The sequence below is a fragment of the Cucurbita pepo genome, chromosome 17, assembly GCF_057944985.1.
Source record: "Cucurbita pepo subsp. pepo isolate OVF chromosome 17, ASM5794498v1, whole genome shotgun sequence".
In the NCBI taxonomy this organism is placed as follows: domain Eukaryota; kingdom Viridiplantae; phylum Streptophyta; class Magnoliopsida; order Cucurbitales; family Cucurbitaceae; genus Cucurbita; species Cucurbita pepo.
Window position 1 is genome coordinate 4337997 of NC_141814.1, and position 18266 is coordinate 4356262.

At 34.6% G+C, this 18266-nt stretch overlaps 1 protein-coding gene across 2 annotated transcripts; it reads left to right on the forward strand.

The window, feature by feature from the left end:
• The first annotated feature begins 3146 nt into the window (after positions 1-3146).
• Positions 3147-18125, forward strand: LOC111778647 (coatomer subunit beta'-2). 2 transcript variants are annotated; one of them, XM_023658580.2, is made up of 25 exons: positions 3147-3407; positions 3819-3839; positions 3946-4007; positions 4264-4318; positions 5128-5164; positions 5263-5588; positions 5682-5813; positions 5892-6040; positions 9437-9505; positions 10368-10518; positions 10606-10671; positions 11096-11284; positions 11979-12119; positions 12246-12320; positions 12493-12669; positions 12819-12910; positions 12997-13113; positions 13651-13765; positions 13932-14003; positions 14096-14292; positions 14361-14454; positions 15515-15621; positions 15985-16114; positions 17051-17253; positions 17806-18125. In XM_023658580.2, exons 1-24 carry the CDS (start codon positions 3405-3407, stop codon positions 17207-17209), a joined length of 2736 nt encoding a protein of 911 aa, XP_023514348.2. In that variant the 5' UTR covers positions 3147-3404; the 3' UTR covers positions 17210-17253; positions 17806-18125. The 2 variants fall into 2 exon arrangements, with proteins under 2 accessions (XP_023514348.2, XP_023514350.2); XM_023658582.2 differs by having other exon boundaries at positions 17051-17177.
• The last annotated feature ends 141 nt before the right edge of the window (positions 18126-18266 follow it).

Here is an 18266-nt window from a genome sequence, read left to right on the forward strand (position 1 = left end):
ATTTTATAAACCTAACATATTTAGATACGGGTTTTCTAAACTCGAGGTTTAAACAGTAATTTACATAATTTTTCTAAATTCAAACGGGTTACATTTAAACATAAATTTTTGTAAATTCATTAATGAATAGGTCATTCAAGAATGTAACCAAAGCCTTTAAATTCAGTGAAAAAAACAATATTGTTTAAAATTAAACGGTTAAGTTGACTCATTCAAATATAAAAAAAATAAAAATAAAATAATATTACTTTTTTAACCTTTTATTAGAGTTTTGACTAAGATTGGAGGAAAGAGTTAAAAAGGTGAAAAGACAAATGATGCGGGGGAAAATGAGGCGCAGTGGAAGGGTTTATTCCGGAATATTCCGTTTTTATTATAACAGCTGTTTTTATTTATCTTCATTCAAACAAATCCAAAAAGTGACGTCATTTACTTCAATTTTAGGCTTCTTTTTTAAACTCTTATAATATATATATATATATATATATATTCCACTCTATTTTTAAAGGTCAACTTCATTGCCTACGCCACTCTTTCCTTCATAATGCCAATTTTGTTGGGTTGGTATCACATTGAAATTTAGAACACGGGATTCGATATGGCCCGACGTTTTGATATGACATGACTATCTCTTTGTAAACTAACATAAGTTTTTTTTAACATGGTTAATTGTTATGATGATTGAGTAAATGAGAAGGAAGGTATATCTTATAAATTGATTATTGTATTTGTTTTGTTGATTGTATTGGTTCAAATGGAGTAAAATACAAAAAAGAATAATCTTCATGAATTTGACAGCAGTGTACTCGGGTTGGGTTGGGTTGAATTTTTTGTTGTTGTTTGGACTAACCTGAAATTTCAGATTCATGGATTGGTTACGTGCATGTATATAATTTTTAACTTAACTCTCTGTTTTTTAGTTGGGTTGGATTTGTCGTGTTGTTTTTTTTAATTATTTGAAAAAAATCATATACTTATTATTGATACATGTTACATTAATTATTAAAATCTCATAAAATTCAAATATTAAATATGGTTAGGATGATTAGTAACCTTAGCAAAAAAAAAAAAAAAAAAAATTATAACCCAGTTTAGCTTTTATGATTTGAATCGAATGGTTCGAGTGGGTCAATGAATACCTGTAAAAGTGACAAAACCATGTGTGCGGCAACCCGCGTTTAAGCTATAATATATGAAACCCACTAAAATAAAACGCTTTTGCCCGACAAGCTCATATCTTGTATTAAAAAATGAAGAGGCAAAAAGAATGGCTTGGATTTCATAAGCTAGGTTGGTTGAATGGCATGCTTTATTAGGGTTAATCAATTGGCCTATAAACTTAAAAGAGACCAAATCATTGGATTAACCAAACTAATGAGATTGCAAAATGAAGCCATGGTTTATTCTATGGAATATGCCTTCATCTCCAATGGCTCTCAATGGTTGAAGGGTTTGATGGTTTATATTTACAAGTCAGAGATCATGTTGCCTGCAAAAATATGCTCTAAATCCTTCTCAATCCTACTTTTTTTTTCTTTTAAGTTTTCGAATAAACTTATTTTATTTTTTATCGGTCGTTGTATTTGTGACAACGTCAGTGGTACTTTGTACATTGTTCCTTTGACGTTTTATTAGTGATTAATGTAGATTTGTATAAAGTACTATATTGAAAGGAAGCTCGTGCGTTGCCATTAAGCTTAATGGTACATTATGATGTTTATGTACCGTGCCGAAATGACTAGGTTTATTGCACAAATATCATCTTTATAGGGTTTCTTTTTTGAGCTTTCACTTTAGTAGTTTCCGTCAAGATTTTTAAAACGCATTTGTTAGGGAGAGGTTTCCACACATTTATACAGAATGTTTTGTTCTTCTCCCCAACTAATGTGGGATCTCACAATCCACCCTCCTCAGGGCCCATCATTCTTGTTAGTACTCGTTCCCCTCTACAATCGATGTGGGATCTCACAATCCTCCCCCCTTCGAAGCCCAGCGTCCTTGTTGGCACACCATCCAGTGTCTGGCTTTGATACTATTTGTAACAATCTAAGTCCACCGCTAGTAGATATTGTCATCTTTTGGCTTTGTTTCAGGGTTCTCCTCAGGGTTTTTAAAATGCACATGTTAGGAATTGGTTTTCCACACTTTTATGAAAAAATGTTTTAATCTCCTCCTTAATCGATATGAGATTTCAAATGATTGGTTTGATATTTAACTGAAATCAACAAAAACTTCCATTTTTTTGGTTTAGGACTCTTGAGAATCTAGGTATTTGGTTTGGTCCCTAGCTTTGGCACCCCTTACGGCTACTGATCATCGCCTTGGTAAGCTATTGCCTCACCAACTAGCTCGCTCCTTTGTGTTATAATATAACTAGAAGAGGAATGACAAAAAGCTAAATAATCACGAAAATAAAATAAAGAATAAAAAGTATAGAAGTTAACGACGATGTCGACCTTAATTACCTGTGATGTCCCAAGTCGGTTGGGGAAGAGAACAAACAACCATTTACAAAGGTGTGGACACCTTCCCCTAGCAAACGTGTTTTAAAACCTTGAGGGCAAGCCCGAAAAGGAAAGCCCAAAAAAGACAATATCTGCTAGCGGTAGATATGGGTCGTTACATATGAACATTGCCAATTTGAACACGAACATATAGACAATTTTTTTTGTTTATTTGCAAGGATAAACGAGAACAAACATGCAGCCCATATCTCAAGGCCCTTTTACCCAATGGGCTCATTAGCTTAGACCCCAAATGGGCCTGTAGTCCAGCCTTTTAGTCTCGTATAAAGGCCCAAGTTTTATATTCAAAATTTTAGGCCGATTATAGTGGTGTATTTCATAAATGAAAAATAATTGAAATAAAATTAAGGATAATATGATAATAATTCACTCGCGATTAAAAAAGAAATTAATAGGATAATTGAAATTTAATTAAATAGGACAGGATGATAATTTAACTCTTCAAAATATTTATTTTTATTATTTTTATATCAATATTAAATTTTCAAATGATGTATACCTTTCAGAACTTTTTGATTTGCACGTGTGGGGTCCGATGTGCCCGAGATGCCAGCGTGGAAATGGGACCCACCTTCTCCGGCGATCATTACCGTCGATTACGATCTGATAATCATTACGGTCAAAACTGGAACTTTATTGTAGAATCGGTTGCACTGAGAAATTCCGGGAGGGGGGCGAATGGCATTATCGTAAATTTATGACGTAACTGCTAAGCTTCGATCTGCTCTCGCTTCCTTCTCATATTAACACGAAAGACTTCGTTGGTTCAATTCTGAAACCTCTCTCTCTCTCCGCATTTCTCTTCTTCAAGCTGCGATCACCTGGATCGCTTGGGTGCAACGATCGAGATCTCATTTCCTAAGCTCTCATTTGCTCACTATGGTGAGTTGAAGACTTTCTTCCATTTCTCTGAACACATCTGCATTCAATTATAGCTTAGATCTGGTTGAATTCTGCTACGATTCTGTCACAGTTCCTCACTTTTGTTGATATTGGCATTGCCTTCTGAGTTCTTCGATTATTCTCTTTGATAATTTGAGTGCGCGAGTTTGATTGGCTCTGCCTTTTGTTTTTTTGGGACATAGATATGGAATTGTTCTCTCCTTCTCTTTCTCTTAGATTTTATGAGAGAAGAAGGACCCTGGGATCTGGCATTCTAATGCTTGGTCCATGGAATTTGGCTTCTATTTCGCGGCTACTACTTAAACTTATTTTGTTATTATCTACGACTTCGAATCGTTATTGCTGCTACGAATTACTTATTTGTTTTTTTGGTTGTTTGTGTATTCGCAGCCTCTCAGACTTGAAATCAAGGTATTCCGATTCTTCTGCGTGTTAAATGGATAGAATGTGTATAATTTTGATTATTTTTATTTCTTGTTATGTGTTATAAAATACGTTTTCTTATTATTTGGTTCAGAGGAAACTCGCTCAAAGATCGGAAAGGGTAAAATCTGTGGATTTGCATCCAACAGAACCATGGTAAGTTGGATAGGTGCTTATTAATACCGTATCTTGGCAATGCTACATCCTAGTCCATTATAAGCCGGTTAAAATTATGATAGATGTAAATGGTTTCCGTTATGTTAGAATATTGTAGTTCATGATCATTCGTTTCCCATCTGGTTTGGATCTTTGAGATTTCTTAGTTGATCATTTACCGAACTGTGATTATATTTATTTCTACTGCAAAAGAGATGAAGAAAACTTGAAGGTTCTGACACACACCTTACTGCAGGATTCTGGCCAGTTTGTATTCAGGAACTGTATGCATCTGGAACTATCAGTCTCAGGTATGGATATGTTATCATTGATGAATACATGGATGCTTTTTAAACTTTTATTTTTACGGATGTACTTCAAAATTGTTTTCAAAACGAGACCTGATTTTTCTAATTACTAACTCAACAATATTTATCAATGAATTGTTGTATATCCCGAAGTTTGTTACACTATTTTCTTGATGATTCCATAATCTAGCCCAAAAGCTTCTCAGAGTAAGTATGACATGGTTTCATGAGTAAGATAATTGTCACCGTAAGTGGAACTTGTAAAACCTATGGTTTGCAGTTGGGTTCTTTCTGTTTTTTCAAGGCTTCACATTTTTATTTGGAGAAGAAACTAAAACTTTATTTTTGATCAGAAAAGCATATGGTAGTTATTGATCATCATTTGGTAGAAGAGAAGAGAGTTCATTACATATATGTATTTATTCATTTATATTCATGAGTATTGTGGCTAGCTTGTGTGCACCTCAACTATTCTCACTGAACAACCACTTGACCTCAATAAATAATTATGTATTATAAGTAACGTTCACATATAACTTAGGTGGCCTTCCAAATTTTTATCATTTTCCTTTTTTCTCGATGACTTCTATGATTTATTTCTTTTTTCTTCCTTCATTTTCTTATAAGAACTTTTATGGGTTATAAGAATGATTTTTCACTTGGAGTTCTAGTTCGGACTTTGGTAGGTGCATGAAATGCGAATTTGTGAAAATACCTCCCCTTCCATCTCTGAATTCTCTAAATTTTTTGTCTAATTTTGTTAACTCTGAAATTATTTAAAAATTAAATGAATCCTCTGGAAACTTCTGCAGATTATGGTCAAGTCTTTTGAGGTTACGGAGTTACCAGGTAAGCAGTAAAGTCAATATGGAGAGATAGAGAAGTAAAGGTGAGTGGATGGAAGAATATGCTATGAAGTGTTTGTTGTGTGTTGACTGTGTTGGCAGTTAGGTCAGCCAAGTTTATCGTGCGGAAGCAATGGGTTGTTGCTGGAGCTGATGACATGTTCCTTCGTGTCTACAATTATAATACAATGGATAAAGTAAAAGTCTTTGAGGCTCATACAGATTACATTAGGTGTGTTGCGGTCCATCCTACGCTTCCATATGTTCTGTCATCATCTGATGATATGCTCATAAAGCTTTGGGATTGGGAGAAGGGTTGGGTGTGCACTCAAATTTTTGAGGGACATTCTCACTATGTGATGCAAGTAACATTTAATCCCAAGGATACTAACACCTTTGCAAGTGCTTCTCTTGACCGCACTATTAAGGTAATATTGAGAATTTTCTCATAGTGTAACTTCTTATCTGTTCCTAATCTGGATGGTGATGCTGAATGAAATTTGGTAAAATTTTTGTGGCAGATTTGGAATCTTGGCTCTCCCGATCCTAATTTTACATTGGATGCCCATCAGAAGGGAGTAAATTGTGTTGATTACTTTACTGGTGGTGACAAACCCTACCTAATTACTGGTTCTGATGATCACACTGCTAAGGTCTCCATTATTCTTATTCTTAACCTAACATTCACTGGTTCCAAATAGAAGATGCTTCATTAAATCATATGAAAACAGGTGTGGGACTATCAAACCAAAAGTTGCGTTCAAACACTTGAAGGTCATACACACAATGTGTCCGCTGTTTGTTTCCATCCAGAGCTTCCTATTATTATCACAGGTTCTGAGGATGGTACTGTTCGTATATGGCATGCAACAACATATAGGTAAATTTTTTTCTCTAGTTTCATGATATCTAGATCTATATGTTCTGCTTTTGGAATTTCATTAATATACTTGTCTAACATGATTTTAAATTTTGCTACCTTGGTGAAGAACGAATATAATTTGGTAGGGAGAAATATTGGTGTGGTGTGCACGTTAAGTTTCATAATTTGAAATATTTTTTATTCTTTTTGTTAATACATTTATGATATTTGAACTTATTCAAAACTATATGCCGAATAATAATTGAAATTTGTTTACTAGTGTCAATAATAAAAAATGAGGTTCCTTAACTATTGGTCATAACTATCTTGTCACTCATCTCAACCACGGTAGTGGTGCATAAAGGTCATGTAAATAATAAAGAACTTAGAGGGAATGAGTTCAAGCCATGATGACCATACTTAGGATTTAATACCTTACAAGTTACCTTTTCAACCAAATGTAGTAGGGTTAGGTATTTATCCCGTGAAAATAGAAGAGGTGTGTGCGAGCTATCTATAAATGGTTGCAACTATGTGTTCAGAGATATTTTAGACTGTATGCTGGATAATAGTTGAAATTTGTTTAATAGTGCCATGAGAATTTGGGTTTGGGTTCTTCAAAATGGGGTCCCCTACCTTTTATATTCGAAAATATGTGGATGGAGCATCATTCCTTTCTCCTATTGAACCACAAATGGTGGAGTGTTAACCCTCTTAGAGGCTGGCCTATGTGTTTATTCAGAAATTGAAGGCTTTTAAAAAACTCTAAAGAGGAGATTTTTGGCGACAAAAATGCACAAATTGATGGGTAAAGGATGGAGATAATGAACTCAAGTTATATCCACCAAATTATGAGTGTGAGAAAGAAAAGAAACTCAATTTATGAGTTGCTGTCTAGGGATGGTCAAAGCTTACTTACTGAATCTGAGACTGGAAGAGAGTTTATCAATTTCTATGGAAGTCTCTACACCAAAGACTCTGGACCTCGCTGTTTGCCAGCTATTTTGCAGTGGTATACTATCCACTCATCAACAAGCCATTGAGAAGCAGAAGAATTTCACAGAAAAGCAAGTTAGGGCATTATTAGGGATCTTGGGACAAACTTAAGACTGGTAACATTATTGGAACACCATTAAAGGAGGCATTATGAGGGTGTTCCAAGATTTTCTTAAGACTGTTATCATTAACACGAGCTTAAACAGAACCTACTTTTGTTTTATCCCAAAGAAGGTGGACGCATAGAAGGTTGAGGACGATCAACCCATTAGCCTCATCTTGTGCCAACAAAAGATCATTACTCGGGTGCTATCTGAGAGGCTTAAAAAAGTTCTTCCCACCACTATTGCCAAGTATCAATCTGCCTTTGTTGAAGGTCGATAGATTTTGGATGCATCATTGTTTGTGAACAAAGTTATTGAGGATTATGCATTCAAGAAGAAAAGACATCGAGAAGGCCTTTGACAAAGTTGATTGGGACTATCTTGATTTAATTCTTGTGGCAAAGAGCTTTGGTGCAACCTGGAGAAAATGGAAAAATGGGTGTATTTCTTTGCCCAATCATTTGATCATTATTAATGGTCGTCTGGAGGGAGGATTCTTGCCATCTGTGGCCTCCGACAAGGTGATGTCTTCTCCCCCTTTCTTTTTGTCATTATTACGGATTGTTTCAGTAGAATGATGATTGAGACGAGAGCAAATAGTTGCTTTAAAGATGATTGGAAGAGACCCCCTTCAAATTCACCATCTCTTTTTTGCCTATAACACCATAATTGTCTCTTCCATGGAAGGCTGGGATCTTAAAAATGTCTTTGGTCATGTTAATTCATTGGAAAAGGCCCCTTGGTTGAACATCAACCATCACAAGTTTGAGATTCTGGGGATAAATACCTGTTTTGTGGAAGTTGACTTGATTGCTGAAAAGCTTGGTTGTAGATATGGGCAGTGGCCAATCATATATCTTCGTCTCTCCCTCTTTATGGAAACCTCTAAATCAATGTCCTTTTGGATTCCTATTGTCGAGAAGAGTGAGAGTAAACCTCACTCTTGGAGCCATTCTCATAAATCCAAAGGGGTGCCTCACGTTACTTCAAGCCACTCTTTTTAATCTCCCCACTATTTTTTTGTCCCTTTTCAATGCCCCATCTAAAATTTTTCCGAGTATTGATGGTCTGTTTTGGAATTTTCTTGGGGAAAGGGGAGCAAACAGTGCCCCCACACACCTTGTTAAATGGGAAAAAGTAATCAGACCCATCACTCAAGGAGACATAGCCATACAAGGTGTTGAAAATAAGGATCAAGCTCTAATTGCAAAGTGGATTAGGAGATACTACCTTCCGGAGGATGCTTTGTTGAGACAGGTGATTGATACAAAATATGGGAAAGCCTCTATGAATTCTTTGCCTAATGATCGTTTCCCTAGATATGTTGAAGGGCCTTGGAGATCTATTTTGTTGCATATGAATCTCATTCATGATATAGTTATTCTAAAAGTGGGAATTGGGGCTAAGACATATTTTTGGCTTGATTGCTGGCTGCAGAAGGAAGCTCTTACTGAGCATTTCCCTCGCCTTTACTCTCGCCTTTGCTCTCTGTCGCTAAACAAAGCCATCTCTGTACAAGAATCTTGATTGGAACTTCATAGTGGTTGAAATCTTCATTTGAGAAGAAACCTAAATGATGAAAAATTAGAGGAATGGATTAGACTCATGGATGGTTTAAATCATGTTCACCTTACTGCCTCAATGAGATCAACAACCTTCTTTACATCCTCGTTGGGCATCCATTTTCAGATGATAAAAGACTTATTTAGATGCACATCATTCGGGCTTTCTTATGGATCACCTGGAATGAAAGGAACAGTTGTTTCTTCATGGAAAAGGGAAGTTCTTTTGAGAGTTACTTTGAACAAATCATCTTTTTTGCAATATCTTGGTATAAATACTCTTCTTTATATAATTCTTACCATCTCTCTACACTCTTGATCAATTGGAGATCCCTTTTGTAACTCCTTTGGTTTGAACTCTAACCTTTTTTTGTAATTCCATACATCAATGAAATTTGTTTCTCATTAAAAAAAAAAAAATTTAGATTCCTTAATTCTTGGTCATAATTGTTTTGTCACTCGTTTCAACTATCATGACTAGGACCAAGTTGTCAAATATGGGCCATGTAAATAATAACGAGTTTGTAGGGAACGAGTTCAAGTTCCCACGATGACAACTTACTTAGAATTTAATATCTTACAAGTTATCTTGACAACCAAATGTAGTGTGCACTGGCTAGCCTGAACACGGATATTAAATAATAATAATAATAATAATAATAAAATACTATCTGATCCATCTCAATTTGAATTATATGTCTTTGTGTTCCCTCATGCGAGAACATTTTTTAATCCATGTTTTTGAATCTCAGGCTTGAAAACACCTTGAATTATGGCCTTGAGCGAGTTTGGACTATTGGATATATTAAGGGCTCCCGACGGTAAGTTAGTTGTTATAGTTCTTAATTTTCTTTCTTATATAAGCGTTGTTTTTTCCTTTTATGTTTCTCTTATCCCGAGGGATGGCTGTTATTGAAAATTCTCAATCTCATTTAATCTTCCAATTCCTCTTTTTACTTGATAAATTTCTAATTCTTAACCTCCCCATCTCCTCAATTCAAATAGTCTAGTATCTTGTGAAACCCACATGAAAATTTTAAATGTTACTTTACTCTGAAACAAAACAAGTTCCAGATTGATTTGGTTAAATGTTGATAGATAAGAATGTCTGATGTGAATTAACTCAGAGCTTAAATTGATAGTAATTCCTCTTATTTTATTTATATGTTATTAAGTTGCTTATTTTGATTATTCAACTAAATTTAAACTCTATAATGAATGTAAACAGTCAAACATATATTTTTCAGTATTTAAACTAAGAAACTTCTTGGAAGAACTCATTGATTAAATATGAGAAAAGTATTCTAATAATGCATATTTTGATAATAAACTAATCGATATCATAATTCAATAAAAAATGTTCAAATAATTTATTTAACCATTCCAGAAGGTTATACAAAATTCTTGGCTTTGAAAATTTATTTTACTAACAGAAACAGTAAATCAATGAATATGAATAAAGCGTGACGTTAATAAATAATATGTAAATAATTGAGTACATATTTGAAGTTTTTAATTAGGGGGTGGATAAAATGATTAAAACTTTGACTGTCCACGAGTCTCTTTACTAATTTATTAATGAGGGACTGTATAGAGAATTAAGCTTATAAAATCATTTTTAAAAATCTGCTTGAGATATTTTGTTTGTTTGTTGTTAGAAATGATGTATCCTTTCTCCGACAGGGTTGTGATTGGTTACGATGAAGGAACGATTATGGTAAAACTTGGCCGGGAGGTACCTGTAGCTAGTATGGATAATACTGGGAAAATTATTTGGGCTAAGCACAATGAAATTCAAACAGTCAACATTAAAAGTGTGGGAGCAGACTATGAGGTTTGAACTTAATAGCACATTTCTTTATATGTCCTGCATTATGACAATTGCTCGTTTATTTACTTTTTGTTCTTTCCTTCTTTCTAGGTTACAGATGGAGAGAGGTTACCTTTGGCTGTCAAGGAATTGGGAACCTGCGATCTTTATCCTCAAGTAATTGTGCTTATATGATTTTCTAATTATATGATTTCTCTTCTTCTAACATTTGTCATAAGGTCACAATTTACACTTCATTGTTAAAGCGAGGCAACATTTGAAAGCATATCTAATCATGTTTACCTTCTGAAACTCATGGTATCTATTACTAAAAATATTTTTGGTGTTTGCTCTATACTTGACGACATCGTAATGATTGATACAAACCAGTATTCTGACGGCATTCTTGTTATCAGGAGTTATTCTTGTTATCCGTTGCACTGGTTATCTTTTTACAGTGCAATTGTAGATACTTTAGCTGAAAATTTCATGTTAAGTTCAGTTAATATGAAATCGTATGTAGTAGAATGAGTTTTACCTTTTGTTGATTATTGTTCTCCGTTTTCATGCTCTGTTTGTTTGCTCTCACAATTTCTTTCAGAACTTGAGGCACAATCCCAATGGACGATTTGTTGTTGTATGTGGAGATGGCGAATACATTATCTATACAGCTTTGGCATGGAGGAATAGATCATTTGGTTCGGCATTGGAAATTGTTTGGTCATCTGAAGGAGAATATGCTGCTCGAGAGAGTACTTCAAAGATAAAGATTTTCACAAAAAATTTCCAGGTTTGTATTTATTTTAATTGAGGAATCTTGGAATCATATGATATGTTTTTTGGAACGCATTTTATGCATTATTTGACGTCAGTGACAAAAATGCATTGTGCTTGTTCAAGTGGTTGGTTGAGAGGAAACCACATAAAAAGTATTCTAGTTAAAATTTTGAGATAAACCAACGTATCTGAAACAGATTTTTGATAAACTAATGGACACTTTTATTATTATTATTATTATTATTTTAATGATTATTTAATTGTATATCTAGGTTGAGGTTATAGTTCGTTTTTTTTTTTTTTTTTTTTTTTTTAGGGGGAAAAACCCACAAACTCAATAAACTTCACTCAAGTTTTTGAAACCCACCTTTATATATGGCCTACAAAATTTTACAAACATAAACGTTCAACCAAATATAGGTTATACAAACTGAGGTCTCTAGAGCATATTTCTTTGTACAATCCAAACATAGATGATGTAAACTTAAACTTTTCAACCATAGACTTCATTATAGGCTTAATAAAACCATGAGCCAAACATAGTCTAGGTTCTTACTTTTAAATTTCTTAAGTTCAAGTATCAGATATTGTACATAGCATGTCTCATAAAAAAAGAAAAAAAAAATCTCATAGAAATATTGTAAATAATATGCCATTTCAAGAGGTTGAGTGTCTCAAGTTGATGAAAATACATTCCGTTCTTTCAGGAAAAAAAGAGCATCCGGCCTACATTTTCTGCAGAGCATATTTATGGAGGAACTCTTTTGGCAATGTGCTCAAACGATTTTATTTGCTTTTATGACTGGGCTGAGTGCCGGTTAATTCGACGGATTGATGTAAATGTGAAAGTGAGTGCAGATATTCCTCAAGAAGCTCTATAGGCTGCTAGCCTCCACAGACACGTGGACTATGTGTAACTTTTCCCTGACATTTTGCTGACGTTTTGCGTTTTCTATCATTGTATTAAATATCAGAATCTCTATTGGGCCGATAGTGGTGACCTAGTGGCAATTTCCAGTGATTCTGCATTTTATATCCTGAAGTACAATGTAAGTTGCCATCCATTTAAGCCTGCCTTTGCAGTTTATGTATTTGTAGTTCCATTTAGTGAGATGTTATCTGGAGGATGTTTCTTAAGCCATGTTCGGTACTGCTACTGTTTTTTTTATCTTGTGTAGTGCCAAGAAGGATTTTATCTAATAAGTATATTTCATGATGCAGCGCGATGTTGTTTCATCTTATCTTGATAGTGGTAGATCAGTTGATGAACAAGGTATAGAGGATGCGTTCGAGCTTCTCTATGAAACAAATGAACGTGTTAGGACCGGCTTATGGGTTGGGGATTGTTTCATTTATAATAATTCCTCTTGGAGGCTAAATTACTGTGTTGGTGGTGAGGTGATTATGATTCCTATTCTAACCCTTCACCCCCTATTTTTCTTGGACATTTCCATAACGCTTCTTTAAATTCACATCAATATACTTCCCTTCATCGGAGAAAAGAGAAAAATGGATTGTTTTGTCGTTGATGTATGATCTATTTTCAGGTTACTACAATGTTTCATCTGGATCGACCAATGTATTTGCTTGGATATCTTGCCAGTCACAGTCGCGTGTATTTAATTGACAAAGAATTTAAGTAAGCAGATGCTATTTTATGTTCTTGGAGCTGATAGTTGCTACCATATAATCTGATTTAAGGATGTGATGATCTGTTTGTTGCAGCGTTGTAGGATATACATTACTTCTTAGCTTGATTGAATACAAGACACTTGTAATGCGGGGAGATCTGGAAAGAGCCAATGAAATCTTACCTTTAATCCCCAAGGAGCATCATAATAGGTATCTATGAATCCTCAATTCTAAAAAAAGTACTTAAAATTTGTAATACGATATTTTCTGACTGAAATGCTACCTCTTATCTTAAAAATGGTACTTTAGAATTGATATTGTTGCTAGCAGAAATTATGTAATATTTTCTATATCATCTATTCATCATTAGAATATTTGACACTTGTTAATTCAGTTTAGATATTGTTTTAACTTTACTTTGACACTTGAAAATGCCAATTTTTTGTTCTCCCCAATAGTGTATACATGCTTTAACATTCATGTAATTCCTCTCTCTCTCTCTCTCTCCTTCATTGACAAGAAGTACAGCTTTGAAAAAGAGATGTCTTATTTTTACCTCGGATTTGCAGTTCTTTTTGTAATCGCTCCTTTTATTATTTGTGGCATTAGGATTGTTTATAGTAAAATCCCTGGCTTCTTTTAAGGATATCTTGTCTTGTTTGTATCTCTTTGTTCAATAGTTAAAGGTTAATCTTTTTAAGAGTGAAAGAAATGTTGATATATTTCTTAGTTTTTGTTGTCTATCAGTGTGGCTCGCTTTTTAGAATCTCGAGGTATGATAGAAGAGGCACTGGAGGTTGCAACAGATCCTGATTATAGATTTGAATTAGCGATACAGCTTGGAAGATTAGATGTTGCAAAGGTATGCTCCAATCATGTTGGTGCTAAATAAATGTAGGGTGCTGTTTTGAATTTGTTTAGAACATTGTTTAGTTTTCTTGCTTTTCTTCTCCTTGTTTCTTTGGGGACGTGGTGCTTTACAGTAGTTCTATTAAGATCGAAATAGAGGTTTCTTGGGTCTTTTGCAGGAAATTGCAACGGCCGTACATAGCGAATCCAAATGGAAGCAGCTTGGAGAATTGGCCATGTCCAGTGGAAAGGTGTTTAATCAAAATGCTTCTGTCCCACGATACTTGCAATATTTATTTAACAATCCTCTGATATCGATCTCTGTTGAATCATGTTATTGCAGCTAGAAATGGCGGAGGAATGTCTAAAATTTGCCATGGACCTGAGTGGTCTGTTACTGCTCTATTCTTCTTTAGGGGACGCTGAAGGAATTTCAAAGCTTGCTTCCCTTGCTAAAGAGCAAGGAAAGAACAATGTTGCTTTCCTCTGTTTATTTACATTGGGTAAATTAGAAGACTGCCTCCAGCTATTGGTGGAAAGGTGAATTTTTTTCTTCATTTATGGATCTATTAAGATTTGGTATCGATGCTTACATCTTGTTTTTGTAGTAACCGGATACCTGAAGCGGCGTTAATGGCACGGTCTTATCTTCCAAGTAAAGTCTCTGAGATAGTTGCTATCTGGAGAAAGGACCTGAATAAGGTAACATTTAATTCTTATGTCCTGTTCATGTTGAATATTCCTTTGAAAAAAGTTGTACCATTGTTGTATATAATAGAGAGCTGAACATCAATTAGCGCATCATCCGATAAAAACTATACACAAGTCGTTTCATTGCTGCGTATATTTAAGTCTATTAAACATAATAACTCATAGTCCAAAAGAATACTGTTCGATCTGCATTTTTTTTATAAGAAGCTAACAGAATACCTCCACCTGGTGCCAGCTTCTTGCCCACTAGCATTTGGTTAATATAATTTCTTCGGCCACCTTGATGTTCTCCATATTTACCTTTTCTAAGGGCCATACATTACATCTGTTCCAAAAGTTTCCCAAGCCAAGCTCCTTTTTTTTCCCAATAGACAGAGACTTCCATCGCAGCATATATTGTGGCATCCTCTCCTTTACCCATGCATTACCAAAGGAAAATTTTCATCTCGTTTATTTAGAATCTTTAAGAGAGAACAAAAGTTCCGAGCAGGTTTTAGTGATCATTGGTATGAGAGGTACTTGCAAAGCCATCGAATTCTAAAATCGCGTGATTTGAGGGTTGCCTCCCATCATCCAAACCTTGAAACAAAACAACCAAAAGAGAAGAAACGTACATTTCATTCAGAAAGACATGCGGCTATTTATTGCCTCCCATTATTTCTATGTTTCATTACAATTACCTTTATATTGATATTTTATGTATGCATCAATTAATAGGCTTCCTGCTTATAAAATTTTACCTCTTTTATGTAAGGACTTTATAATGTAATTTACAGTAAGAAAAGAGTAGTATGAACTGAAGGGTTTGGGATTTCATGCTTTAGTAAAATTGAATGCACGCACATCTCTTTGCAGTTGTATTATGATGATGACATGCACAAATATGGCACCGAGGGCATTTTTTTTTTCATGTCATTAGATAAAAATTTAGTGTTTTGTTATTTTTTTCATGTCACTTGTAATGCTTATTTTATTACATTTTAATTAAAGATGCAATTGACCTACCAATTTTGTGTTTTTTTTTTTTCATTTAATTTTGAAAATATTATAGGTCAGTCCAAAAGCAGCTGATTCACTAGCTGATCCTGAAGAGTATCCTAATCTGTTTGATGATTGGCAACTAGCTGTTTCTGTTGAATCTAAATTTTCAGAGACCAGGTACCTTTATCCATCATTTTTATATGCACATGTTTTGATAAAATGAAATATTGTTGAAAGAAGAATTAGTATGAACGATGAGCGGCAGAGGGTCTTTGTAGAAAAATTGATGCACCTTATCTTTCCAAAAGTCCCCTTATAATTCTACCGTTCCCAATGATTGATCCATTGTAGATCCAACCTCTCTCTTTTGTATCATTAGCCACTCTAATGTTGATCCATCGTAGTTATTGTTCTTGTATGGTTAGTCAATTATATTATATGGAATATTGCTAAATTACATGATTGAGAAACTAGTTTCAACTTGGTAGTGGATACTTCATACCAGAACGTACATTTATCTCCTTCCTTGAATTTCGCTAGGGGTGTCTATCCTCCTGCGGTGGAGTATGCTAATCAGGCTGACAGGTCACACGCAACACTTGTGGAGGCTTTTAGGAATATGCATGTGGATGAAGAGGAGCTTCTTGAAAACGGAGACTCAAATCTTGAGGTATGTGCTGTATTCAATTTTCTATTCTTCTAGCTACAATTAACTTTTAGTTTGACCGCCATTTCAAAATATGAAGGGTGAGTGTGACATACCTTCTAATTAAACACTTTTTTAAACAACATTTTTCCTAAAACACTTTATAAAAATAGTTTAATTAAAATCCATGTATTTGGTTACATTTTAAAAAAAAAGTAATTTTATTTGCATATGGCAAGGAAACAAATATTTTCATTAATGAAGAAACGAGAACAAATACGCCTACATAATGTATGACCAATAAAGCAGTTAAAAAAAAATAGAGCCAAAAATGATTTTTAAATTAGTTTTATTCCCAAGTCATTTGATTGCACTAAATCCAAAAGTGACTCTATGAGTGCTAAATTATCATACACCGGTTCTTGAGTGATTCCTAGTCAATCACTTTAGAATTACTTTCTAGATAATCAACTTTTTACTGATTTTTTTAAGAACATGATTTTTTACCAATTTGATATTTTAAACAGTGATTATTGTTTGTTCCCAAACACTCTTGATTTAAAAAGATAAAAACTCTTCTGGCCTTCCAAAATCACTTCGGAAGCTACTTGAAACTTACCCCAAGTATTAGTACAGTTGTACATGGTTTTAGGGGGAGAGAGATTCAGTAGGGTGTGGGTAGATAGTTAGATTCTCATTATCTAAGCTGCTCCGGTAGGCGAGAAGGTAGAGCTCTTGTCTTCTGTTAGGTGTGTACTTATTTCTTAGTCGAACGCCATAGTACTTGTCTCTACTACTCGTAGTTGCTCTTTCTTCCTAAATTACTTGCATATGGAAATTAAATCCTGTTGCTATACCATTTTGTCCCATTTTATATATCCACGCGGTGGAACTAGACACTCTTAATGCCTTTTGTAGGATTGAGTTTAGTTTATCTGAGTTTTGGTGGTTTTTTGGCAGAATGGAGATGAAGAGACTGAAGAGCACCAAAACGGAGAAGATAGCCAAGAGGAGCCTGTTGTGGTGGATGCGGATTCTACAGATGGTGCCGTTCTTGTTAACGGTAACGAGGCTGATGAAGAGTGGGGTACGAATAATGAAGGAACCCAGTCAGCCTAAAGGCAATTGGTTGCCCAATTGTGAAAATCCAATTGTAGTCTCTGGTGATCCGTTGATTCTAAAATGCCAGCTTTGCATGCATTTATGCAACCTGCTTTCTGTCTTACTAGATCTATGCACACATCTGTTCCCAACAAGAAACAAAAGCATAACACATTTTCGATTATCATGGATTAGCTTCCAAATTTACTGCAGTAGTTCATAAAGATATTGCCTCCCACTGTCTTGCATCTTACATTTAGATTTTTATTGGAGCATTTTTCTTGACATATGCCCTGAAAAGCCGTTAGATAGGACTGCACATAATTCTTTGCTAACTTCTACCTTTCACATTTCTAATTTGCATTATCTTGTTATAGGAATATTGCTTTCAGAATGTAATCAATAATTCTTTATTTCTCCCATATCCCTTTGAAAGAATCACCATGCTGTTGTTCTTCGTTCTGTAGTTCACTCGATCTTGATGACGATTGTTAAAATGTGGTCATGCTACTCTTGTGACAATTCATTAAATAGAGAGTCTTTCACTATGTTTTATTTCTTTTAATATCGTTTTATAATTGTTCTTACTTGGTTTTCATTTCCTTCTTTTGCAGTGTTAACATCAGATCACTAGGTTTCAGCTGCTTGATTCGACGCTAAGTGAAGAGAAGTTTTTTACTGCAGCAGATGGACTCTTGTGCGGACGTGGATATGCCATGTGGAAATATACTCAACTATATGGTCATTTCGGAAAATAGAATTTAATGAATTTTACATTCTTTATGACTTTCAAGTCAATTTTTGTAACTATAGATAGATGTACTCGATCTTTTTTTTTTTTTGAGAATAGTTAACCTTGTATTACTACTATTTCATTTTTGGACCATGCCTCTTACAGCATAGGTTGTGCATGTAGATCTCATCATTCCATTTTCGCCATAGCCCCCATTTATGTTGTATCTTAATCATCTCGACCCAAGTTTTCTTTAATCAATTGTCATGAAATACAAATAAGCCATATTGTTTACTTGTGCAGTAGGAGTTTCAAATCTCTAATCTTTCGATCTAACATATA